The sequence below is a fragment of the Parasteatoda tepidariorum genome, chromosome 1 (assembly GCF_043381705.1).
Source record: "Parasteatoda tepidariorum isolate YZ-2023 chromosome 1, CAS_Ptep_4.0, whole genome shotgun sequence".
NCBI lineage: Eukaryota > Metazoa > Arthropoda > Arachnida > Araneae > Theridiidae > Parasteatoda > Parasteatoda tepidariorum.
Window position 1 is genome coordinate 237,964 of NC_092204.1, and position 26,459 is coordinate 264,422.

General features: G+C 31.8%; 1 protein-coding gene across 1 annotated transcript in view; it reads left to right on the top strand.

The window, feature by feature from the left end:
• Nucleotides 1–26,459, top strand: part of LOC107453633 (twitchin) — a gene marked incomplete in the record, with an annotated part of 247,518 nt that overhangs the window by 71,165 nt on the left and 149,894 nt on the right. The window contains 9 exon segments of the mRNA XM_071179568.1: nucleotides 263–339; nucleotides 826–992; nucleotides 1,163–1,413; nucleotides 2,329–2,556; nucleotides 11,237–11,346; nucleotides 12,047–12,165; nucleotides 14,855–15,091; nucleotides 15,174–15,213; nucleotides 17,812–17,905. Coding sequence (XP_071035669.1) covers nucleotides 263–339; nucleotides 826–992; nucleotides 1,163–1,413; nucleotides 2,329–2,556; nucleotides 11,237–11,346; nucleotides 12,047–12,165; nucleotides 14,855–15,091; nucleotides 15,174–15,213; nucleotides 17,812–17,905 — 1,323 coding nt within the window.

Below are 26,459 nucleotides of genomic sequence, written 5' to 3' on the forward strand. Positions count from 1 at the left end.
CAAAGACTATTTTACTCTGAGAGTGACTTTTAAAAGTGTGAGAAAGTATTTCGTTTAGAATAATTAATTAGGATGAAGTTTAATAAAAGAAACTAACATAAAAAGATTAATTGAAGCTTTTTATGTTACATATAAATATAATGATGAAGAAAATTATTAAAATAAGATAAAATAAAATTTATTAATTTTCTTCATTTTTCTCTTTATTTTATTCTTTTTGTAGTTATTAATTGTGCTACATATCTGTATTGATTTTTTTTAGACTATAGAAGAAGGTAATAGTGCTGTATTTACATGTAAAGTGACTTCTACGTCTAAGACAAGTGTTACCTGGTATAAGTAAGTAGTTTAGCTTACTCATTTCGCAAATTTTTCTGTCACTCAGTAATTGTCTACCATTGTCTCCGTTTAAGAAAAAAAGTGCATTTCAATTTCGTTAATTGAGCTTCAGCTTTGTTTGAACTCTTAGCTGCTATTCTCGTGTTCAATGAAAAAAAAATGTGCTAAATATCTAAACAGTTTCGTCGAGGTGAGCAATACTTGACGAGTTTCAACTCGCGGTGGAAAAAAAATTATATTATGCATTTGATGGTGTTTACTTCCTGGTACTAGAAAATGGAAAATTTTTTTAGCATTTTCTAAACGCTCACCTAAAAACTCTAAAGATTTGAGTTCTCTGCTAGCCGCAGCTCACAGTTTAATAAGCCCATTTTGTATTTATTTGTTTTGCAAACAAAAGGAAATATATCAAGCTTGCCAATGAAATAAAAACGTATTAGCTGGTAGCTTATTATCATTAGACTCCATCTTTTTCTTTTTCTTTAGAGGCACCCAAATTATGAAAGAATCGAGCGAGATAAAGCTGTCCTTTGATAATACTACAGCCACTTTAAGCATTTCAAAGACTTCTGTTTCTTCGTCTGGACTCTACAAAGTGGAATTTACAAATGATTTTGGAAAAGATGAAAGTTCAGCGCAGTTGACTGTTTCAGGTCTGGTATTGTTTTATTCGTGATTATTATTTGTCTCGCTTTTAATGAAACGATGTGACGTCATGTTTATAGAAAATCGATTTGTACGAAAACTTTCTTTAGTAGATTCAAACCATCTCAAATATTTTCTCCCTTCTTTTTTTTAATTATCTTTATCAATTTATTTTCAGAGAAGAAAAAGGTCGAGGAAAAGAAAATTGAAAAGAAAGAAGAAAAGAAAGTTGAAAAGAAGGAAGAAAAGAAAGAGGAAATAAAAGTGGAAAAGAAAGAAGAAAAAAAACTTGAAGTGAAAGAAGAAAAGAAAGTAGAGAAACTAGAGGTTCATAAGAAAGAAGTAAAGACATCTGAGAAAAAAGTGGAACAAAAAACTGAAAAGAAAGAAACAAAGACAGAAAAGAAGGAATCAAAGATAGAAATAAAGGTAATGAAACAACGATAAAATGTAAAGAAGAATATTTCGTGAAAATGATTCGCCGCATGTCGCTGAAATCGCCTATCAAGACATAAGTAACAGCCTTGCAAAAAATGTCTCTCGTTGTATTCACACAATCGTTTTCAATCCAAGTCATATTTGCTTCTGTTGGAATCCTTTCGCAAATTTACTTTTTAATGAAAATTATTGATTTTCGTGCTGGTATTGATTTTTAAAATTCATTATTAAAGATATGATTACTTAATTTAATTTGGCTGTCGTAATTTAGCCTTAAATAGTAGCTGCCATTACTTAATGCGTTTTGAAAATAATGACTTTTTTACATTCGGTGTGTTTATATACCAATATCTGCAATGGAAACGTTTCGATTACGACATTGAATAAGTGAAATAAAATAAATAACTGACTCAAACGATTTCTGCTTTTATAACATATATCGGCATTAATTTAAGCCAAACGATAATATTCTTTTTTTCAATGTTTTCAATCGTGCATCAATATCAGTTTCTAATTTCTGAAATTTTTTTGATTGGTTGGCAGCTACAAAAGCAGAACAAAAGCTTTAAACAAAATCAATAGAAAACAACATTTTTGGGAATACTGGTATCGAATTTTTATAATATTCTTTTTTTTTTTTTGTTTCATTTAATGGGCCTGATTGAATTAAACGTATTTAATGACGTAAAAGAACTTTTGTTATTTCGTTTACTGATTAAAATGCATAGCAGGGAATGTTGGTATTAATAAATTGTTTTTTATTTTGAAAATTTTTATTAATATTTTGAACATCTTTAATTGTTTATGATTGAAATTTATAACAAGTCTTGCTTTTGAATATTTCTCTAGCATTTTGAACCTTTAATTATCCTTAAAATAGAAGTTTATAAGAATGTTCCTATGTAGGAAGAAAAAGTAAAATCGACCAAAATAGAAGAGTCTGCAAAATCCACAGTTCCACAAATCTCTGTGGAGGAGACGGGAGGAGGAGCTCCTGTGATCAAAGAACCTCCCAGTTCCAGGAAGGCGTCAGCAGATGTAAGTGTTCCCCAATTCGGAAGCCGCAGAGGCTCCTATGTCGATATCCCCAGTCCTGGTGGCTCGAGGAGGGGATCCATCATTATAGCTGATGAGGTAGGTTGTCTAAAAAGACCTGGTTAAGTCATTTTGTTTGGAAGTAAGGCAACTAAAGTTTCACATATAAATGATTTTAAATAGTATAAATTTTATGAATTTTTTTTTTATTCAAGATATTTTTTAGTTTTTAAACTTGAGCAAATCAATTTTATAGGGTAAAAAGACAAACAAGAGTTTATTTTCTCTTGTTGTAGCATATAACTTAATAAAAAAGAAGTAAACATAAATTTATATAAATGTCCATTATGCCACAGAAATAATAATAATAATAAAAAAAAACAATAATGAAACATGTAAATATATTTTATAACATGAAACCAAGTCAACCTTAATATTTAGAACACAAGCATATTTTATTTTTTACAGAAAGACTATGATTAAACCTTGGCTAAAGAGATTGAGTAAACAGTCTTGACGCCAGACTCGTTATAATATAAAGAATTGCAAAAAAGTATAAATATTTAATGTATTATATTTAACCACTCCATTAAATGAATGACAAACTTCTTTTATTTGAATCAAAGAGAAAGAATCGTCAGAAGTATTTCCTTAATTCATACTAAAAGTCATAAAAATTAATAGTTTTTTGAGAATAATTTACTAAAAACATTTTTTTCCTTAGTTTCCTAGATTTCATTGTTTACTATTAATTTATAAATTTATAAGCGATTCTCAAAACAATAAATAAAAAAAAATACAATTTTATAGAAGCAAAAATGAATCTCATCCAAGAAGTTTAATACTTACAGAAATGCAAAAAAAAAAAGGAAAANAAAAAAAAAAAAAAAAAAAAAAAAAAAAAAAAAAAAAAAAAAAACACCTAAAAAGCAAAAAGTTTTTATTAGTTAAATGCAATAAAGGCTTCAACCAAATACATTGGCTCAACGTGTTATGAATCATTTCTAATGAAATGTTGTCTAATTTATTATTTTTATCTAAATGTTTATTTTAAAGTGAATTCATACATGACTGCATCGCCTCATTTGAATTTTGTAAACTGTATAAATTTCACATCTGCTGCTGTCGCGAAAGTTCTTCATGAAAGAATCAAAGCAGATCTTTAATTGCCTTACCTCTCCTGAAATTTATCTTTGTTATTGATGTTTGTTGTGTTTGAAATTTATGTTTCCTTTTGCATCACGGCAAGAAAAAATACATTATTCACTATTAAAGTAAATCTAACGTTCGTTTGGATTAGAGTCGAAACCTAATGGTTCGATTATAATTAGAAAAAAAAATTAAATATACAAAGTTTAATTTAAAGTGGAGTGAGCGAAATGTTCTTTTAATACAATTATAGAATAATATTGTTATAAATAGTTTGTCAATTATAACTCTCTTTTGATGACTTAAAAATATGAACCAAATTGAAAATATTTTTCAATTTAATACTAATTTAAAATTTTTTTTAAATTATTAAATAGCAATACGATAAGTATAATGAGTGATTTTAGAACTGTAACAATTTTTTTTAAATAAAATGTCTAAATGAATTCGAATGAATTTAAATTTGGACTTAATCGTCTGAATCGAATCATTTATATGATAATGCATGAATTCCTCGGATGCCTCCTGACTGTGGCGGAACGGGGTTAAGCTCTGATATAATAATGAATGAGGCTTTTTTAATCGTTTTTTTTTACACCGGTGTCAAAAGTTAAAAGAGCCACATACAACACTCTGTGTTTTAACATAAATTTATAAAAGAGTTCAAAATAATCTGCAAGCAGTTTCTTAAAACTTACAAATTTTAATATCAAAATTTTAAAAATATATGATTATTAGAATTTAAAAAAAATTTCTCAAAAAATTGTGATAAGAATTCCTTAACTTCATTTAATAAGTTTTCTAGCATTTTTTTAATGAATTGATAAACATAAAATATAAATATAAACGGTGTCTGTGAACTGTCTTTGTGAAACAAGAATATAAACTGTGTTACTGTATGTTTATATAATGAGTGTACGTCTTTATCTGTTTTGTGTTTATAGCAGTTGTAGGTACAAAAGACTAACCTATCGACTTGAATCTTAACCTATCTTTTTTTAATACTGCAAACAAGTATTTTATGATTTTTGAAAACTAATTTTTTTTAAAGACCGTTTATAAAAACAGCTATTATTTCAATGTTTACAATTTGTTTTTTTTTTCTTCTTAATATCAAATTGAATTTTTTTTTCTGTATGTAATGAGCGCTTACATTTCTTATCAAACTAACTTTCTCTTTTAATCTAATTGTTTTGGCATTTCAAAAAAGAAATGGAACTATAAAATCAATATATAATTATTTTTCTCGCCTATTTTTAAGTATTTGCAAGTTTATATTTTATGTCATTATGTGGTTATGTCATGTCCTATGTACCTTGAAACATTATATGTATACTTTTGTATTTACTTTATTATTTTTAAAAAAAAGGTTATTTTTTAAGATAAATATTTTGATACTACTTTTTTTATTTTATTATTTAGTTTAAACGCAACATTCTATTTTTGTAACTATTTCCAAAAAGAGATGTTTAGTTCTACTATGTTTGTGACTAATATTTATGAATACTTTGTTCTGTGAAATCAGTACAAAGAGTACAATTAGTATAGTTCTGTGAAACGTAACTAAAATACTTTCAACTGAAAAAAAAAAGTTGTCCTCTGGAGAGAAAGTTTATGAACCACCCAACCAATACTATTTCACGACGAAAAGGAAACTATAATTCCAACTAGTGCTGTTTATGATGCAAATAGTTTTTATTACAAGGTCCTGTTTTGAAATGCTTTTATTAATAGGATAAATATTTCAAATGAGCAAAACTTGTTTACTCTGTTCTCGGTTTAAGAGCCAGTTCTCTTAAGAGTCAGATTAGGAATTTAGATTTGATTTTGTTAAAACTTTCCGTTCTTTATGTAAAACTATTAACGCAATTTTTTTTTGGAGGGGGGAGATATTTTTTCTCTAAATTTAAGGGAATCAAAAGTGAAGATCCTTTGAGCATCAATGGCAATACTTTTAGGAATACTTTTAAGGGAATCATGACCATTATTTTATAATTTACTAAGATCACTTTAATTATTAAACGATAAATACTTTTAGTTGAAGATCATTCAAAAATCTTAAAAGAAAGGCTTTTTTTTCTGAGACCGTCAAAATCTACAAGAACCACAAAGGTTTCTGTGAATACATATCAATGATTAGTACATATCATTGAGTAGTAAAAATAAACGTGTGTGAGTTGTCTATTTTGTATGACCTTAAAGTAGCAAGAAACTGTACCCTTTCCAAAATCATTCGGAAAAACTAGGCAAGTATGAAGTTCGCCGAAAATTAAATAAATATAGAACCAAATTGAGAACCATAACTGAGTAATCGGATAGAGTTATGGGAGAGCTGTTATTCTACAAATCACCTTTTATACGATCGAATTTTGACAATGAAGACGGCACCCTAAAATGAATTCAAAGCATTATTTATCAATTAGTTTTATGCAACACTGTATCAAGAAGAGCCCAGGAAATTGCATTGCATATAATCATCTGCCTGCTTCAATGCTCTGTCTTTTTACTAACAGCCCTTGTCTATCATTCCTCTGTCTGTAATCCTCTCTCTGTTGTCTCTCTTCCTCTTTGTTATGATCTTTTATATTTCATGCGGCATGATTCTTTTTTTTAAAGCTTCTTCCAGGTCTTTTTCTTTGCACACAACCTACCTCTAAGCATGAATATTTTATATATCTCTGATACACGTAAGTATTCTTTTTTAATCCTTCTCTCTCCTACATTGAAAACACAAAAAAACAGCACATTTCCTGAATTGTCGGTGAGTTTTCAAATCGGGACAGAGCTTGTATAGTTTGTCTAAAATAAGAACTCCCCCAGACCTGTAGCGGTGACTATGGTTACAAGGTATGACTATTTCAAGTAGGGGTGCGGGTTCACTGCTTTGGGAGTGGTTTCGGTTCGGGTCAACGGGTGAATCTCTTTCTTCGGTCTATTGTGTTAGTCCTAGAGTGAAGCTACCCTCCCTAAAATTCACCATTCTTGTTTCCATAGCACCAGACGACCTCAGACTTTGTGGCGGGAGGAGTTCTTAGCTTAGACAAACTTTAGTATCTGTTTACGACAATGGAACGCGTGTTTGTGAGGAGCATTTGATTCTGTTTTTCATGGATGCGAATGATTTCTTTTTCTTAAACGAATGAATCTAAATAAATTCGTAATGGGATTGCGTCCATTTAAATTATTCTTGTTTTAAAGACTTTAAAAGTTGCTTATATAAGATTGCAGTGATTGTTATAGATTTAAAATAGTGTAAAAAAATTGGTTGAAAACTCACGTTGTTAATAATTTAGAAATTTAAATTTTACGTTACCGTTTAGAATTTCGAATGCGAAGTGTTCATATACATAGCCACTTTGACTCTGATGTGCCGAAAAGTAATCCCTTGTTGAAAACTGAAAAGGAGCAGTTGTGTCAATTTTTCTTATACACGCCGGTTGAGTTGCGTTTGTTTTCGTAAAAACGTATTTCAAACTGTCATTTTGACCATAATAACACTAGGTTTACGGGACGCGTCATTTTGACGCATTTCGAATTTTATAAGGAAAATTTCAAATTTCCGTTTGCATTTTTATTTTATCTGCTGTAATGACTTTTATCCATTAATCGAGGTAAATATATATTGAAGTCCATTTTCTTCAAAAGCGTTGAAATATTGAAATTCTCTTTGTGGTATCTCTACGGAATTCTATTGTGGTATCTCTACGGATATGCGTCCATTCGACGCGATCGTAATGTAGACAAAATTTGGAGTAAACATCCATAATAAATAGGAATGTACCGATCCGATATCGTTATCTCAAGCGAAACAAACGATAAACAACTGTTGCCGATAAGCAGTAATAGAAAGAACAAACGCAGAATCGCAATGATGTCAATTGATCAGAGAGATGTGCATAATAAAATTATTGAATAATAATAACTTTCCATAAATATATATCTCATATTTTAATTGATTTTTCTCGTTATAGTATATAATTACATTGCTTTCTAAGTGCTGTTATATGTAATTCGTTCATGGGTCAAATTGACGCGTGTCCGTATATAAGACGCGTCCGTAAATCTAGTGTTAAGAAGAAGAAACTTACCCATGAACTATCCTTAATCTATACGCATGTTAAATGAAGCCTATTTTTGAACTTCTTGATTTCCAATGGAGCTCTATCCTTAAAAATATCTAAACATTGCCTGCTCTGCTATCCAGACGGATCTTCTCAAAAATGACACAACACTAAAAAGTCATTATCTGAAATTTAAAAAATGACCAGTAATGCTGCAAATGTATTCTAAAAGCTGCAAATAAGAATTAGCAAAATAACGTAAATTGCTTCTCTTTTTCACGTGAATACATCCTACTTTTTGCTCCAAAAGTGACATTTTTACATCCTCCATACTATTTTCAGATAGGTAAACATTGTATTGCCCCTGTACCCCAAAACCCGAATATTTTGCGCAGGGGCTTAGAAGGCCTGGATTCATAATATTTTCGCACTTAATACGTTGTACTTAAACCCATTGAGATTTTGAGTGGATTGACCAAAATTGAACAAAAACTGTTATCTACTAAACCGTAAATCCGTGTTTTTTTATTCTATAAATTTTCACATTTTCGCATATATCACGTTTTTAACATATTATTACGGCATACAAATCTTGAGTTTCGCATTTATCATTCGTAAAGTCTTGATAAAAACATTTTTCTACAGTATTTAAAAAAAATTCTGTTGTTTTTAATTAACATTCTTTTTAATGAGATGTTACACATCTTTATTACTACGACGTGTGAAAAATTATGCACCCTGCCCTTAGTTTAAAAGACTGATTACATTTTTTTCCTCATCACAAGTGCAAAAAAAGAGAAAAAAATATTTCTCGATCTTAAGAAATTTGATTTTCTCGGGTTTCCCTGTATGTGCCATTAAAAAAATTAAGTGGATACGAAATTGTACATTTTGCGAATGAAAAAATCATTTCAAAATAAAAGAAATTTTGCTAAAACTCAATTTGTATCACGGATTCTTACGAGTAAGAGAAAGAAATTTAAAAAAAAAAAAAGAGGACATGCAGAAAAAAATGTATTTTGGAAGGAAAAAAGAAAGAAAACATAGTAAAAAGAAGAGAGATGTGTTTTTGTAAAAGAAAAACAGGTTGAGTGAAGAAGAAACTTTTCAAATTTTGAATTTTTTGGGTAGCCTTGTCATTTTGAGCCCAACCCAGAAGACAAGAGAACTCTTGGATCAAGTATTGGGAAAAATCTGCCTTCGTGGAGGACATTTTAATGGAACTATCTCGCATTTGCGTTACATAGAGAGGAAAACCACGAAAACCTCCCACTGTTAGCCTGACGACAAGGGGACTCTAACCATGATTATGGTCGGTGCAAGCCGGATGCGTATCTACCAGTCATTGTCGGCTCACCTCATTGGGGTGCTGTATCCTCTGAGCTGTCACGGCTCAAGAAGAATGATTATTTGTTGCTCATGAGAAAGGATCGATTTCCTTACATTATTTTGCTGACAGTTTTCTGGAGAAAGTCTCCTAGTCTATACTTTCAATATGAATTATTTACCAATCTTTTTAGATGGAGATATTGATGAAAGCACAATTAAATTCTCAGTTTAATAATCCTTTTAAACTCGTAAGAATGGTTAACGAAGAAAATATTTTGCTTTAGTTATAGGAAAACTTTAGATATCAAGTTTTAAGAACTAAATTTCTTTTGCTCATAATTAATAACGTATTAATTATGAGCAAATTGTGATACGTATAGCATATATATATTTGTAATTTTTTTATTTGCTTGCATGTAAAAATAGGGAATAAATTAAACTAGAATAATTTGAAAGAATTTTATCTAATAATTGATTAAAATATCTTAAAATTTTCTAAGGTGTTTTTGTATTGTAAGTATTAAAAGAAGACTCTGAACGGTAAGAAATTTTCCATAAATTTGGTTTTGTACCAACAACGTTTCAAATGTATAAAAAATGAGTACGCTCAAAATGTATTAAAAAAAGTACGTTTTGCCTCCTTATTACTCACATTATCACCTCAGTTACTAATTTTTGATTTATGATACAAAAAAAAGTATAAAAAACCTCTTATTCCTCAACGAACTACTTTAGAAACTTATAATGATCTCGTTATTCAATTTGGGCTTGCCTATTACGATTCACGCGAAAAAGAATTTTTTTAAAAATATTTTCCTGCGCATGCGCAGTTAAAAGGAGCTACTTCTAAGTGCTCATCACTTGCGCAAATGTCAACGAAATTTTTATTAATATTTTAAAATAATATTTTTGCATCCATTAAGATATTGCTCTGGCAATTTTGTTTAAGTTTGTCGAATGTTTTTACTGTTACGGTAAGGCAAAACAAAAATCGTTTTTTTTTTATATATCTTAAAATAATCTCTTTTGTGAATGCTAAGTTTACAAATTTTAATGTAGTTATTAAATATAAAAACCAATGTAATCGATGCAAATGATAAATTCGTTGCTACATTTTCTGACATTCCATAACATTCATTTTCGGTTCATTAACATGTTCAATGACATTCATTTCCATTCAGTATTTCTGAAAGCATTAAGTAAGAGAAATCGCATGATCCTCTGAAATAATGAAATAGTTATCTAAGTATTTCTTGAGAGAGATTTGAAAAAAATATCAAAAAAACGGAAAGAGTTTCTTCTCTGTGATTCTATATTATGATTAAGAAGTATTATATTTCTAGAAAAAAAAGTTTCAGTTATTGTTAGGAAGTATATAATTACGTTTTAATTTCGAAAGTTTTTTTTTCCAATTTCTTCTATTTCACAATCTCCCTACATTTTCAATCGTTTATAAAATACTTTTTATTCAACTTCAAATACATTTTTTTTAAAACTTGTAGTGTATGAACACTTGATGTAAATACAGTTTTTTTCAAATATTAATTCATTCATTCAATGGAGATGAACTACAAACGAAATGGAATTTTCTGATGGGTGAAGCGTTAGTCATTGTTTTAAATTTTACTATACGCTAGTCAGTAATTTACATATTTTAAAGATAACATCAGTGATCATTTCTAACTTATTACTCTATTTGAACAAAAAAATAGTTTATCGCTCACGTTTAAATATTTAATTTTATATTAATAAATTCAAAAAAGAACATAACGTGGTACGAGGTTTGTTATTTATATTTCTGGCCTTGGCAACAGTAAGTGTTGCTAGGCGACCGCAGACGATTTTAATCGAAAGTTTGATATTTTTAAACATAAATTCAGCAGACGATTTACCATTATAGCTTCATTTGTGTTGTTGACAGTAAATTGGAAAGTTCTTCTCTTTCAAAAAATGGAATTGAATCGTGAACATTTTCGTGCCATTATTTTTCATAACTTTTATAATACTTTTTAGTCAAGCACTCTACTTCAAATACATTTTTTAGTGGATGATACTCGATGCTAAGACAGTTTTTTCAAATATTAATTCATTCTTTCAATTTTAATTCATTCATTTTAGTTTTATATGGGAGAAAAAAATTTTAATATTTAATAAAAAGTAATTTAATTTTTCGAATCTTTTTTTTAATTTTATATTACTTGTTTAAAAGAAAAGTGATCTATGTTAATTAATTTATTTAGAAAGGCATGGTTGTGGATGAGAGTGGAAAAACGAAGAAACTCCGTCCCGGTGAAATGCTTGAAGTAGCAGCACCCAAAAGGAGAAAAAGTATCGATGTTCGTAGAGTCAGGTATTTACCACATCTTTAATATCCACATCACAAACTGTGTATCTAAAACAAAGTCTAGACGAACGAACAAAATAACTGGAGGAATGTATAAAGTTTTGAAAGTAGAAAAAGAAATTTTTAATTTATGTTATTTCACAGTATTTAAAAGTGACAAGCATTTTATAAATGAATTGAGTGATTTAAAAGGATATTTCTACAGGGTTCTTTTAAAAAGTGCTTAAAGGTGCATATTTTCGTTTTTTAAAAACCCTTAAAGGTGCTTTTTCCATGGGGTGTTTTTAAAAAGTGCTTCATTTTCCCTTTTTCAAAAATGAGATTTTTCCTTTACTATGTTCATTTTCGCTTAGAATTATGCAAAAAGACAGTTCACAATGTTCTATTCAACGTTTTCACAATTCATTCAACCCAAATCTATTTTGGCGTCACTCCGCAGCGAATGAAAATGCAATTCGTTTTACAGGATTTAAAATTTCGTGATTTTTGTCAATTGTCAAAAGTTTTTTTTTTCTAGACATAACGGATAAAACCGGTCAAAAACTTTCCGACCCTGCCTAATTATCATATTTTTTTTAAAGTGCTTAAAAATATTTTTGAGTGCTTGAAAATATTTTTGAGTGCTTGAAAAGTGCTTAAAAGGTGCTTGTTTAATAATTTGGCTACGCACCCTTTTCTAACTTGACTGATATATATTTCATTCCAGCGTGTCAGAATTAGAAGAAATGATTGACAAGCCTTGTTCACCTCTCAAACCAATTCCAGGAAATGAAAAGTCAGCTCCCTCCATTATAGATTTCCAGCAAAATTATTCTGCTGTTGAAGGTTTGTCTTTTTAACCATTTCTAAAAATAAACGTATAGAATTAACAGTCAAATCTGCAATCGATATCTCTCTCTAAAATCGTTATGTAATTATTAGGAACCAGAATTTTTCACTTCCCCTTTTATACGTAGGGTGTGGTATCAGGAAGGATGCGTGAAGTGTTAAACTCACCCAAGTCAACATTTTAGATGGTTTTCCATGGATAGGCGGGCCAACATAATCTTGATGGCAACCATCAATGATTCCATCTTGAACAATTATATTTTTGATGGTAACCAACATAAATAACCATCGCCCCAAATGTAGCAATTCCGACTGATTTTTGATGACTGAACCAACAATAATCTATATTATATAAAACGCTAATACGTATGTATCAATAAAATCGATGATATTTCTTTTCTCGCGTTGGCAACAGTATTCATTTTTAATTGATAGGCTTCAGCGCGCAAGAGCACGTAGTGAGCATCATGGTGGTGATACTTATTCCTCTTGGCCCAGAACAAGGCTAGACCAAGTCCAGGAAACCGTTCACCGGCAGAAAATCAAACACCATCTGCGGATCCTCCAAAATAAAATTTTTCTCCAGTCCCATACAGGTCAGCAAAAGATCAGGTGAAGCCTGGTGAGCACAGTGAGCATCATATGACTAATCTATATTATATAAAACGCTAATGCGTTTTAATTGATAAGCTTCGGCACGCAAGGGCACGTAGTGAGCCTATCATATGTCTAATCAAGTGAATTCTCACCGAAATATCAAAAAAATTCTAACAAAATTATCTTCATCGAAGCCGATGCTTTACATCCGGCATTCAGTACTATTTCATATTGTTTTACAACACATGGTTTTAGCCCTCTGGTGGGAAAGACTTTAAAACAAAACTTACAGAAGTTACTTTTCTCAACAACTGAAATTTAGAATAGTGTGATTAAGAAAAATATGCGAACTGTTTGCAATTTCAAATTAATATTGAAATGCACAGGTTTAGAATTTTCTACAGCGAAAGGTTTTCGGAACTTCAGTGTTCAAAAAAGTATACAAAAGCTAGACGTTAAGAACGTATCCAATGAGCGAGCATCGGATTGCGAAGCAATCCGAAATGAACTGCGAAAGCAGTTCCGGGGGTTGGCGAGCGCCAGCGAGCAGGGGGCGAAGCCTCCTTGTTATTATTAAACTATCATGAAAATGCATTGTTGTGCCATTATGGATCATCATGAATTTCCATCAGAGTAGTATCTTAAAAATTAAATGTTTGAACGTCCATGAAAACCATCATCCAAATGTAGGAATTCGGTCTGATTTATAGTGGTCCAACAAATAAAAAAAAATTGTTTTGATGGTATATTCCTGAGAATAAACAAGAATTCCCATTTAAAAATAATGGAAATGTATAGCTGGAACCATCAGGGCTCACCATGGATTGTTGGCCCACGAGAATAAAACTTCTCTTGATAGTTAATCATCATAGTATTGAAGTAGCGTTTTCCATCATGGAATGATGGAAGTTTGTTTGCCTATCAAAAAACCATGAAAGCATAATGAAAAATGTTGGATGATGGTGACCATCCAATAATGTTGGACTATCGTGAATAGCACTGAAACCGACATAAACCATCTAAATGTTTTAATGGGACCATCAAGAATTTTGACTTGGGGGAAAATACCATTTGGAAAAAAAATCACTACCGGTTTCGAAATAATTTTATATCACCCACACCCTAATCAAGCACATGCAACAAAAAGTTAGTTCTTCACGAAATTTTATCTCTTTACAATCAACATACTTCCTGTAACAAGGTAAGACGAATGGGCGGATATCATATGCAGTAAAATCTGATAAATACCCTCGCCATATTGGATTTTAAATAATTTTAGTTCAGTTAAATGATTACAGAAGCAAATGAATGTTTTTTTTTAAATTTTTTATTTTACCCAAAATAGCTGATATTTGATTCACACATACAAAATTAGTTTCTAAAATTTGAATCTGTATTGGTTATCTTTAAAATTAAAAAAGACTTTCTCATTTTAAATATAAATTTTTTAATTGAAAGCAGACTCTGATGAAAAAAAATAATAGTAAAGTAAAGCATTTCCGCAACTGCCTGTTGTGGCCCAAGAGGGTCAAGGCTCCACTATTTCATGACCAACGGCATGAGTGTGGCAACAAGGGGGTCAGAACTGCGCGCAGGCCGCCTTTACTTCTCGGAGAAGCTTTTACTTATTGATCTGGGGCTTCTAGCTGCCACCAGGAATCGAAAGGCAGCTCTTCACAACGCTCAGTGCCTCTTCACTGAGCCATCGCATTTCATATTAATATTTGCACACAATGAGGCTTTTTTTTTTTTTTGCAGATGGTTGCGAAACAACATCGTAGTTTTTGAGAAGTTTTCTTTACTTCTTTTAAAGAAAAATATTATGTTAAATTTAGGTTTACCTCCAATTTATCAAGCGGCTATTTTCGCGTGGATGTTATTATTCCTTGCTCGAATTAAACGCTAGTTGTTTAATACGTAAGGTTTTTTGAAGTTTTGTTCCTATTTATAAGAAAAACCCCACAGAATATGTGTTTTCAGTATCGTTATGTCATAACCCTATCGTTTGTGAAATGGGAAAATCTTCTATGAAAGCGTTTTTGAATTGTCGTCTGCAACCTAATGACAGCGCTGGATGTTTGTTAAACAGGTGCTACAGCCTACATATCTTTCCAAGTGGAAGGGAACCCGGCTCCGAAGTTTCATTTCTACAAAGGTATTTCCGAGATATTCGAAGGTGGGAGGTACAAGATCTTCACGGACGGCAATTCCAACACCGTTGCACTCTGTATAAGGAAATCGAAAGCACAGGATGAAGGCAAATACAAGATTGTTGCCTACAATGAAGTGGGAGAGGACAATCAAGAAGTCAGCCTTTTTGTGAGCGGTGAGTCTTTCTTTCTTTCTTTCTTTCCTGCTGCTGCTGCTCAATAATGTGATGAATAATGTTCTTTTTTTTATCCTTCCAGATGAAAGTGGTATGGATTTCAGAGCCATGTTGAAGAAAAGGTGAGATTTTTGTCTTCGCATAGCATGAATTGCTACGCAATCTTGATCTAAACAAAATTTGTAAATGTAAAATACATTTAAAAAAAACTGTATTTGCTTTTTTAAGAAAACTAAGATGCTTACGTTAGTCCTAAGAGGACGAACCACCTATATTTTCACAAAAACTCATTTCCCCAAAACAGCTTGAGTCAACTAAAAAACAAAAACAAAACAAATTTTTTTTTTCATAGCGTGTATGCGGAGGAGATTTCTTCAACTATTGTTTATTTTTTGAAATAAGATGCTTTCTAAGGTTGTTTTATTCAACTGTTTGAATATGCAACTGAGGTGCCTATTTGTTATCGTGAATAATAGATATCAAGCGAAAGTCTACTTTCAACTGTGATTATCAAGAATTACAAAGTCGCTTTGGGGAATGTCTAAAATATGTGTGATATCCGATTTGATATTATATTTAATCGTTATTTTAATATGTTCTGAGGATAGATGAGGAGAAACATCAGTGTTCGGATTACCGGTTCAATGCATACTGGGCAGTGGCGACTGAACCTTTAAAAAAACATAAATGTAGGCTATACCGGCCAGTGGCACTTAAGCATTATATATTTCGGACATTTACCGAAACGATTGTGTGAACCGGTGGAAGTCAACAACCACCCATTTCTGTCCTTCACTGTAACCTATTCAAACTGTTTTCAAAGGTGGCACATTATATATAAATACCATATAAAATGATTGGAAGATTTTATGTTATATGCGATGAGCAAAGGATGTTTTTTTTCGAGACAATTCAGTACAGGGATGAAAAGCTTAATACGAATGAATTCAAGGTGTTTTTTAAAAAGTCTTTTGCGCAGCATATTTTATTTATTTAAAAACTTTAATTTAAAAAAAATAGAAGGATTGATTTCACAGAAACTGAAAAATTGCTTATTCTTTATTATTAAAGGTTTTTGCTGAATAAATATTGTTTTGTGAAGCAGAAATAATTTTTTATTAGCTTTTACAAAATAAAACGTGCTCCCATCTTTAGATATGAATAAAAATGGATGGAGAAAAAAAGTAATTCATATTTAAGCTGTTTTGATTGTGTTCTTATAAGCTATTAAAATTGCAGATGAATTAGAGGCATTCCATTATTTAGAAGTCATAAAATATTTGACAAATGTAAACAGCCAGTTTTCGTGATTTAGTGTTACCACTTACAAGGATGATGGATTCTTAGCTGTCTATAGAAAATAGAGGCTGCGTTTTACTTTGGCACAGTTACACACCAGGGTTTTTCTCCTGCTGTGAATAGTTTATCCTTTGAACAACTGACCATTTTTCGTCATCCTATTAAATAAAATTCTTTTGCAAAGCTATTTTTATAACTGCTCTGAGGTATTCAAGACTGTCAAAAAATAAAAATGCAAAATTTAAAAATGACCTCAAATAAAACTCAAAGGAATCAAATAATTAAGAAAACGTTTAATAAAAAAATTTATTAATTCAAAAACAAAATCACAGCATTCAATCTTAAAGACTTTAACCATAATTTATTAGAACAGACGTTATCTGAATAAATCTTTTTTTTTTTTCCCGTTGAGATTCAAAATATGGTGTTGCAGCAGTTAATTTTACTTTACGCCTATTTCACATTAATTTTATAAACGATTTTTTTAACAATATTTTTACTCATTTATTCACAAATAAGTTGTCGGAAAAGTTTTGAATTGTATGCGAATTATGCTAATAAAATCCAGAACATTTTTTAAGAGTCTTTGAGATGGGTAATTAAAATTCTAGCGGGACACTATTTTTCTGATTATCCCAAATATTCTAAGGGGGGCAGTTTTATTCAGAACTTCTTTGTATTTTATTTTGTCACGTATCATCTGCTTAAATTTGCATATTTGTGGGTATTCAGATGGAGTACATGAAAATAGGATCATTAGATCAAAAGTTATTAAGGTTTTAGAGACACTGAATTCTGCGAGAGATAAGAAAAGCACAATATTAACAGCAAAATACAATTTGAAACATTTTCGTGTCAATTCATCGCGCAGCGAAACAGTTGATCGTGGGCACAATTCTTCGCGACTATAATTCGACGTAGCCACCATTTGCATCCGGCGTAACTCCACGCATTGTGCTCACGACGAATTTTATCTAGGATGAGTTGTGAGCCGTTGTGGCTGAAGGGATAGAGCCTTCCAATGAACCAGTTTCGTATCCCAGCGATGGCTGGTCGAAATTCCACATCCGGCTGGCACCGACCACAGTGCCGACGTAAAATCTCCTCAGTAGTAGGTGGATCACGGGTTAGAGTTCCCTTGCAGTCAGGCTAACCGTGGGAGGTTTTCGTCTCCATGCAACTCAAATGTGGTTTAGTTGCATCAGAAAGTCATCCACGAAGGCAAATTTCTCCCCAAACTTGGTCCAGAAGTTCTCTTGTCTTCTGGATTGGGTTCAAAATGACAAAACTGCGGAATCAGTAATCGTAAACCCAAAATCAAGTCAGCTGTTCAACGACGGTTATAATATAAGTCGTGCCAAAGAACCAGAAAAAGACCCTTATTATAATGATATTGTTTCAATAAATACGTTTGTTTGCAGGCAGTATGCAAAGTGGAAGGAAGACCAGGAAGATCCGAACTGGAACCTGAAACCACCGGAGAAAGAGAGAAGACCATCTCTCAGAGAAACAAAGGTATTTTTTAATTAGAAATTTTACTCATTATCATCTTTTAATGTTCCTTCTTTATGCTCTTCTTTTAATAATTACATATTTAATAATTTTTTTAAGTCTATTTTTTAATAGTTAAAAAAGACGTGTAACATGAATAAAATCCAATATTATTTTTTCCCACATTACATTTTGTTAAGCGGCCATTTTTTTTATTTGTTAATTATTATTTTTTTCTTTCAGTATCAGAATGTGTTTATAGGAAATGTATCATAACTTTTTTTATTTCATTCAATATTGATCTGTTCATATTCATAATGGATGATTAACACCTTTTTTCTCATGTTAGCATTAAAATAAGTGTATAAGCCGATTCATTGTCTAAGAGGAGGGATTTCCAAATGCTTTGAATAGAAAAAGATTCTGGTAGTGGCTAGAGAGAGAGAAATTTAAGAAACAAAATTGTGATTTTTAACATATGCAATTACAACCTGATTGTTCTTTCAAATTCCATTTCTAAAGTTTGTAATAATATTGAATTAGCTCTGAGTATTTGGGAATCCCTGTCTGATTGTTGTTGTGATTTAAATAACTAATGAACCCATAATATTAGGAGAAAAGAATTTTCCGAAGGTATTCATTGGCTGAACTCAGTTCTGATTGGCTGCTCTACAAGGAAGAGGTTCGACATTTTTTCCCCCTTCACAAAACCTCATCGCTACAAACCTCTTTTGTTTCATTTTTTTTTTTAAATTTTCCCTTCGAAACTGCTTTAGGAATGCCTTTTAAATAGGTATTTTGTACTAAATTTTACATTTGTTTGTTCATAGATAGTTTGGCTAAAGAAATAACTTTTTCTCTTTTTGCAGATTTTGATTAAGTGCTTTTACAAAACCGAGCATTTTGAATTTTTATTTTATTTTTTAATGATATGTAATAAACAAATGAAGTATATATATATACATACTTATATGTATGTGCATATATATATATATATATAATAATAATAATAATAATAATAATAATAATATATATATAAGTACGCATATGTATATGTATGTATATGTGTATATATGTATGTATATATATACAGGGTGTCTCAGTTAAGCGTTTCAGAACTTCTAAGAGGGGTAGGGGGCATCCTGACGACTCGAAATCATATAGCAATGTGCGGTCGGAAATGCTTTCCTGAAGAGGTGACGTACACAGAAGCACCTTAAAGAAAAAAGACCGTAAGTGAAAAATCGCTATAATAATACACTGAAAAAATTGTATGGTACATGGGCCAAAGTAAGTGTTCGAAGTTTCTGCCACCGGCTACAATGTACACCTCACATCTCCGGTGGATGGACATTCGAACATTCTGCAATACTCCAGGCATATCTCGCAGGCAGCTACTGCGATTCTTGCAACCAGCATTATCAACAGGGGTGTCATAAACCAGTGTTTTCATATGACTCCAGAAAACAAGACATGATAGGTCGGGTGACCGAGGAGGCCATATAATTCTTTCAATGTATTATTATAGCGATTTTTCACTTACGGTCTCTTTTCTTTATGGTGCTTCTGTGTACGTCACCGCTTCAGGAAAGCATTTCCGACCCCACATTGCTATATGATTTCGAGTCGTCAGGACGCCCCCTACCCCTCTTAGAAGTTCTGAAACGCTTAACTGAGACACCATGGATATGTGTGTATGTATATGTATATATGTGTATAGATATGTATGTATATATGTGTATATATATATGTATGTACATATATGTATATATAGTACTCAAAAGTACACAGTACTCAAAATAAAATACTCTGAATAACGTTTGATGATTCAATCTTAATGGCTGGAGGGAGGGTGGACTGATTTCCAACCCCAAAACTATGGGGATTGATCGCAATCTTGGAATTAGGCTCTCAATAGTTAGATCAGAGCGCTCCAACATTTTAATGTTAATTTTACTTTTTTGCGTATCTCGAAAACATTTTAAACAAATTGTAACATTTTTGCACACAATTATAAAATGCGTTCATCCAAAGATAATTCTATTCAAACTATAACTTTTAGTAAATATTTATAATTTTTTTATTATTTTATTTAATAATGGTTGTGAAAAACCTTTTTGAATTCTAAGGTACACAATTTTCTGTATCATTTTAAAGAATATAATTTTACGAGATAAAAATGCTAACTTTGAGTGAAATCGGTCGAATGGTTCCTGTGGAAATCTAGTTTTAAATGTCTGGCTTTTATGAAATTCAATTTCTTAGGAATTCTTCAACCGATTTTTGTATTTTGCCATCTATAAGTATATTCTCTAAAACGATGCAATAATTGTACAGATAACAACTCAACATTTTTTCGTCCATTATTAAACAAAATAATAAAAAATAATAGATCTTTACTAAAATCAATTTTTTTGCATGGAAATATCTTTAGATAAGCAAATTTTATAATAATGTGCAAAAATGTTCGCGTAAAAATTCTCGAGATATAGCGAAATAGGCAGAAAGTAAAATTCACAAAACTATTGTAACACTGTCCTGATCTCCCTACATTTTGGGAGTCAGAATCTGTCGAAGAAAGGGTATGTTTCTGTGTCCGTAACTTAAAATATCATCTGCACTTATTAATTAGCATTGTATAGGTCATCCCCTCAAGCCATTAAGATTGAGTCCCAGAACGTGAAGATCTTTACATCAAAAGAGTTGTTCAGGGTGTTAATTTTTTTTTTTTTTTTGCGAAATATATATATAACGCCTGATTGCCAATTTCTCCAGGTCTATTGTTTGTTTGTTTTTTATCAAAAATTCTTGCTTCTTATTTTTGGAAACTCCACAAAATAAGAAAGTTTCTGAAAAAAGAATCCTTAGAGATATAGAATTTTTTTATGTCGTTTTTTGCTTTCTTAAATATTTAAGAGTTTACACTCTTAAATATTGTACTAAATGTGACTAAAAAATAAAGAAAGATGAATTTAAAATAAAGGTTTTGTTTTAGCATTCTAAAATGTTCATTTTTCGAAACTTTCTAAATTAATGAAAGGAATGTTTTATAACTATCGATACAGTGATTCCAATATTTATTTATTGAAAACCATGAATTCAAAAATGTATAAAAAAAAAACATTTATCTCTCACATTGACTGAAGTTGCTGGTTTAGTGGAATGCAGTTTTTGACTATAAAAATCCGTAAAATTCATTCGCTTAAAATATGTCATACAATAGTTACCATGTATGTTTCGTAGAATCTTCGTTCGTACGATTATCGTAAATCTAATGGATGTTTTATGTTACGCATACGTGTGGGATATATGTTTCTAATTCTATTCCATTTGCACACAAAATTCAAGTTCTTCTTTACAAACTTATCTAATTTCATTAACATTATGTTTTAAACCAATTAATTATGCAGTGCCCATAATAATAATTTTATATCTCACAATTCAGAAAAATTAATTTACAAAAAAATGTTGCTTTCTAATAACATTATTTTGATTTTATGGAAATAAATTAGTTTAACGTGCATTCATTTTGCTTCAGTTTTCACAAATGCGATATGGAGAAAAAAACTATGCATAAACATGATTTCAGTTTTATGCAAATAATGCATTCTAACTTAACCCAGGCAGAAATCTTGCATTTGAAAAATCATGATATTGCTTATTAATAATTTAACGCTTATTTTTAAATACAACAGATCTAAAAATATCAAGTTATTATGATAGTGGCTAAAAATATGTTTACCTAATAACTATATTATCTGATCAAAAAATGCTTTCCCTTTACATAGAAAACTAATTTTTTTAGTTCTACAAAAAGGAAAAAAAACGCATTCAAATAATCACTTTACTTACACCTTGTTTTGCGCTCCCTACTGACACTGGTTTAGATTAAACAGGTGTTTTACAAGAGATTGATAATGGTTATAAATGTGGTTTCATATAAAATTGAATTAACAACAAATGGACATTTTTTTTAAAAAAAAATAAAATTAATTTCGAAAGCAAATTTTTATTTTAAGAAGAATTAAGTTATTTAAACCAGGACAAGTAGAAAACAGATTACTACACAAAAAGTGAAAAACATTTCGAAATGTAAATAAGTTGTTTTATAAGCACACGTTTACTTTATATCTTCTCCTACCATGAGGAATGAACGCTCTTTCAAATTATAACACGCACAAAGATTCCCAGTGAAATACAAATAAAATAACTGATTAAAGAATCGAACTACCTTAAATAATCAATCTCTACTTATAATATTATGTCCCATCTACTTATGGAGGAGATATTTATTATCTATTTTGATAAATAATTATCGTGAGAAGTTTGAAATTTATGTGAAAGCTTGTATCAGTATGTGTTCTTATTCTAAGTAGGGATCAAAATTAATTAAAAGACGTAAATAAAATCAAAGGATATCCGAATCAATTTGATTAGTGTTCTCAATCAATGAAAGAAAAGCCAACCATTTGTATTTAACATTTATCACGTAAGAAATCCGTGAATTCATTTGTATTATATTGAAATTTCTTTGGGAAAGATCACATTCATTTATTTTCAAATTTGGATGTATTAATGGGAACAAACAATTAATGAGTGTTTGGGTAGGAAAGCACATATCCTATTATCACTTTTGATCCTCTCACGTCTTTATTTCTAACAGATTGAAACTAATTTATATTCAATCCGAATTTTATTTTATAACCGTTGTGGCCATTTTGGGTTTCTAAAGTTCCTTGTCATTTTGAACTCAATACAGAAGACTAAGGAACTCCTGTATTGGGAAAAATTCGCTTTTGATGGAACTAACTCGCATTTGCGTTACATGGAGAGGAAAAGCTCCCACGGTTAGCCTCTAAACCATGATCCGCTTACCACTGAGGATATATTACGTCAGCACTGTAGTCGATGCGATCTGAGTTCGGTATTCGAATCAACCTGCCATCGCCGGGATTAGAACCTGGTTCACTTCATTGAGAGGCTAGCGCTCTTCCTCCTGAACCACCAGGGCTCCGTTTCTAAGTATTTTATATCCGTTGTTAAGCAGCCGACCCAATTTTGGGTTAACGACTGCTAATGTTGAACTCCGTAGCCTTCCACTCCGTAATTTTGAACCCAATCCAGAAGACAATGGAACTCCTGGATACTTTCATGGCGGACTTTTTGATGAAACTAATCCGCATTTGCGTTACACGGAGAGGAAGACCACGTGAACCTTCCACTGTTAGCCTGGCGGCAAGGGAGCTCTAACCCATGATCCGTCTACTACTGAGGATATTTCACGTCAGCACTGTGGTTGGTGCAAGCTGGATGCGGATTCAAATCGACCCACCATCGGTGGTATTCGAAGCCGGTTTATCTCCTTGGAAGACCAACGCTCTTTCTCCTGAGCCACCACGGCTGATAATATATAATTGATGATATGTAATTTCTAAGTATTTTATTTTATTTTATGACCACCGTTGAACAGCCGACCCAATTTTTGGGTTTACGACTACTAATGTTCAACGCCGTAGCCTTGTAATTTTGAGCCAATCCAGAAGACAAGGAAACTCCTGGATCAGTACTACCAGAGGCTTTGATTTGTTGTGGGATGATGGAGTTCGAGACTTGGCAGATTTAACTTGCATCAGTCCCCATTTACTACACGGGGAATCTTCGATCGGCGGGGATCGAACCCAGGAACTCTTGGACATGGGCCCGGCACCCCACCGACCAGGCTATCCCGCACAAGTAACGACAATTCATCAGAATTATTGTTGCACCGCACCTGTGGACCTGTTACAAGGGGAGTATTAGTTGATTATATAGTTGATTATGGCAGTAAGTGGAAATCACTTGTCATAATTGGATGTTAATCTGTCAAACCATCCTTACTTTGGTTAGATAATGGGTTTGGTGTTTACCAATATCTTCTAGTGGTTCCATCATGGTGTTGTTCATCGCCTGTAAACTATTGAATTTGAAAAATTAGTATCATGAGAAACAAACTTATCTAATTTGGCTTACTGCATCAGAACAAGATTAGAAACTTATGTTAGCTCTAATTAATTGCGTACCCTAAGTTGGTGTTTTAGTTATTTAACCTAATTAGGTCCATATTGTTTAGTTTGCACCTTGAGACAGAGAGCTGCAGTTAGTGTTTATCCGGATTAAAGATGATTGGGAGAAAAGTTGTGTGTCTAATTTGAGTCGACACCTAGATCTTGAATAACCTACTGTTAAAACTATCACATCAGATGTTAATTAGTAATTTTACATTGATTGACTAGCAGCGTTACATTACAGAGTCAAAGGATGGACGATAACAGTACAATATAAAATAGCTTGTCACGTCACGTTTTTTTTTTTAAGATTAACATAAATGGCCATCACGGGTAGCTGAAAAGCTCCGGACTCACTGCTTGTCCCCAAGGACTGGGAGCAGGGTCAGTGGTGAGGCGTGTTTAGTGATCAACCACGTTGGCTGCTATTGTGAGCCAGTCCGTGGTCGATTGTGGGGTATGCATGTTTTGTTTATGTTGTGTTGTGTGTTTTACCTATTTTTAGTATGAGTGGTAGTTGAGGCAGTCCTTTGGTGGAATGTGAATAATAAAACTTAACAAAATCATAAATGGTGGTAACTTATTAGAAATTAGTAATCAAGTTAGCTGACTCAACCCCAACTTTTTTTTTTAAATTTACATGAATAGCCATCACGGGTAGCTGAAAAACTCCTGGCACACTGCTTACCCCCAGTGTCTAGGAGCAGGGTCAGTGGCGAGTAAATAAAAATGAATCTATTTTTTTGTAGTCATTTTATAGGAACAGAAATTAATTTCTTGCTTAAATAATTAGAAATAATCGATATTATTTTCATTCCTTTTTGCGTCTAATTTTTTTTTTTCGCGCCATCGCCTATTTTTGTATTCATGCTGTCTCAAATCGGTAGGATCTCTTCTTTTTTTATATTGGCTTATGACATTGCTTTCATATTCTACAAAATAATAGTATTTTTAATCTTTTACTAAGACCTTGGATTGAATTGACAGTATATAAACGTCTATTTTAAGTTTTTAGGATTTCAAGGAATATTCTTGAATGATTCACCAACAGCTTTTAATTTTAGATTTACCTGACTTACGGCGTGATGTTTGGCTTCAAAAAGCATTCATATTAAAAACACATTATTAGAGAATCTAACAAAAAATGTACTAACATTCTCTGTAGTACCCAAAAGATTATTAAAGTGATTGTTTGTTCTGAAATTAAATTTTATGAAAAGGGCAAATATAAAATCTATCAATAAAAATGATTATATATTTAATCGATATCTATAGGACTGTGTCTAAAATGTTAATTCATTAAATTAAATACTAACAATGGAATGACCCTCTATTATATCCAGATAAAGATTGTCATACTATGAGTCATTTTGAATCCAAAATGATTTTTTGTGAAATGGGACTTCTCTTTTCTTTATTGGGTGCTTTTCGTTCTTCAAACAGTGGGTCTGACCTTTAAAAAAAAGCATTTACTCATGCGATGCTAGTTTTAATTGGCAGAATCAAGCGGGGGGAAAATGCTTTTTACGAAACAGATCATTTTCTATTTCCAAAATTTTTTCAAACATTTTAAAAGTAAGAAAACAGCTATTTAAAAAAAAATTTGTTTAGAAAAAATATCAAAATCCAACAAACTCTGGGTCAAATTATCTAAATAGTTCATTAAAGTCTGTCATGTGTGCATGCATCTTCAGAGATTCGTTTTCATTTGGATAATGACGGTGGCATTAAGTGCATTGCATATAGAAAATTTTTTAAAGGACCATTTCTTTGGGTCTTCCCTAGCATCCTTTACACCGCGTGCAATCAACCCTTCCAATTTCGTTGGGAAACCAGATTTTATTCAATTTGCCCTTTTTCATATTGTCCTTGAAAGGCTCGTTAAAACACACACATAGCAGTTGAGGGATGGATGACTTCAACCTAAGATTTTAAATGTGTAGCCTTTTTTTTCACTTCTTCACAAAGGTGCGAAAGAAACATGCCCCACACCAAAAGAGATTTCGTATCTGCAATAGGTCCCGCAGTGAACTTATCTTAAATACACTGCTCCCAGTAGAACACCGAAGTCAAGCATCACTGGCTGCGGTCAGTAAGCGGGTGGGTGACCACTCTGATCAGCCTGCGAAGGGTGCACGTTATCGTTCCTCGTTAAATTGTTCTACCGTAAAGTGCTCGACTTCCCTCGCAGGTCGTTTGGCTACCAAAGCAGGCGAGCCATCCCTTCTCCAGAGGATCAAAATTGCGATGGTATATCTTCGGATCATCTTCAGTGATGTTTCCCAGGCCGTCGCCATTAGCCCATTGTGCAGCCCTAGTGCGACTTAAATAAAGTACCTACCTTATCTGCAATATGCTTTTTGTTCTATACGTGTCCAAGAGTCTGTTAAGCCAACTTTTATTCGGTTCCATTTTGACCGGTTCCATGCATTTGACCCTTCCCTCTCCTCCTCTCTTCAATTGTATAGGAATGTACTACGATATTTGTCTTTTTCTTATTATTTTTCGTATTCAATTGCTAAAAATATTTTTTA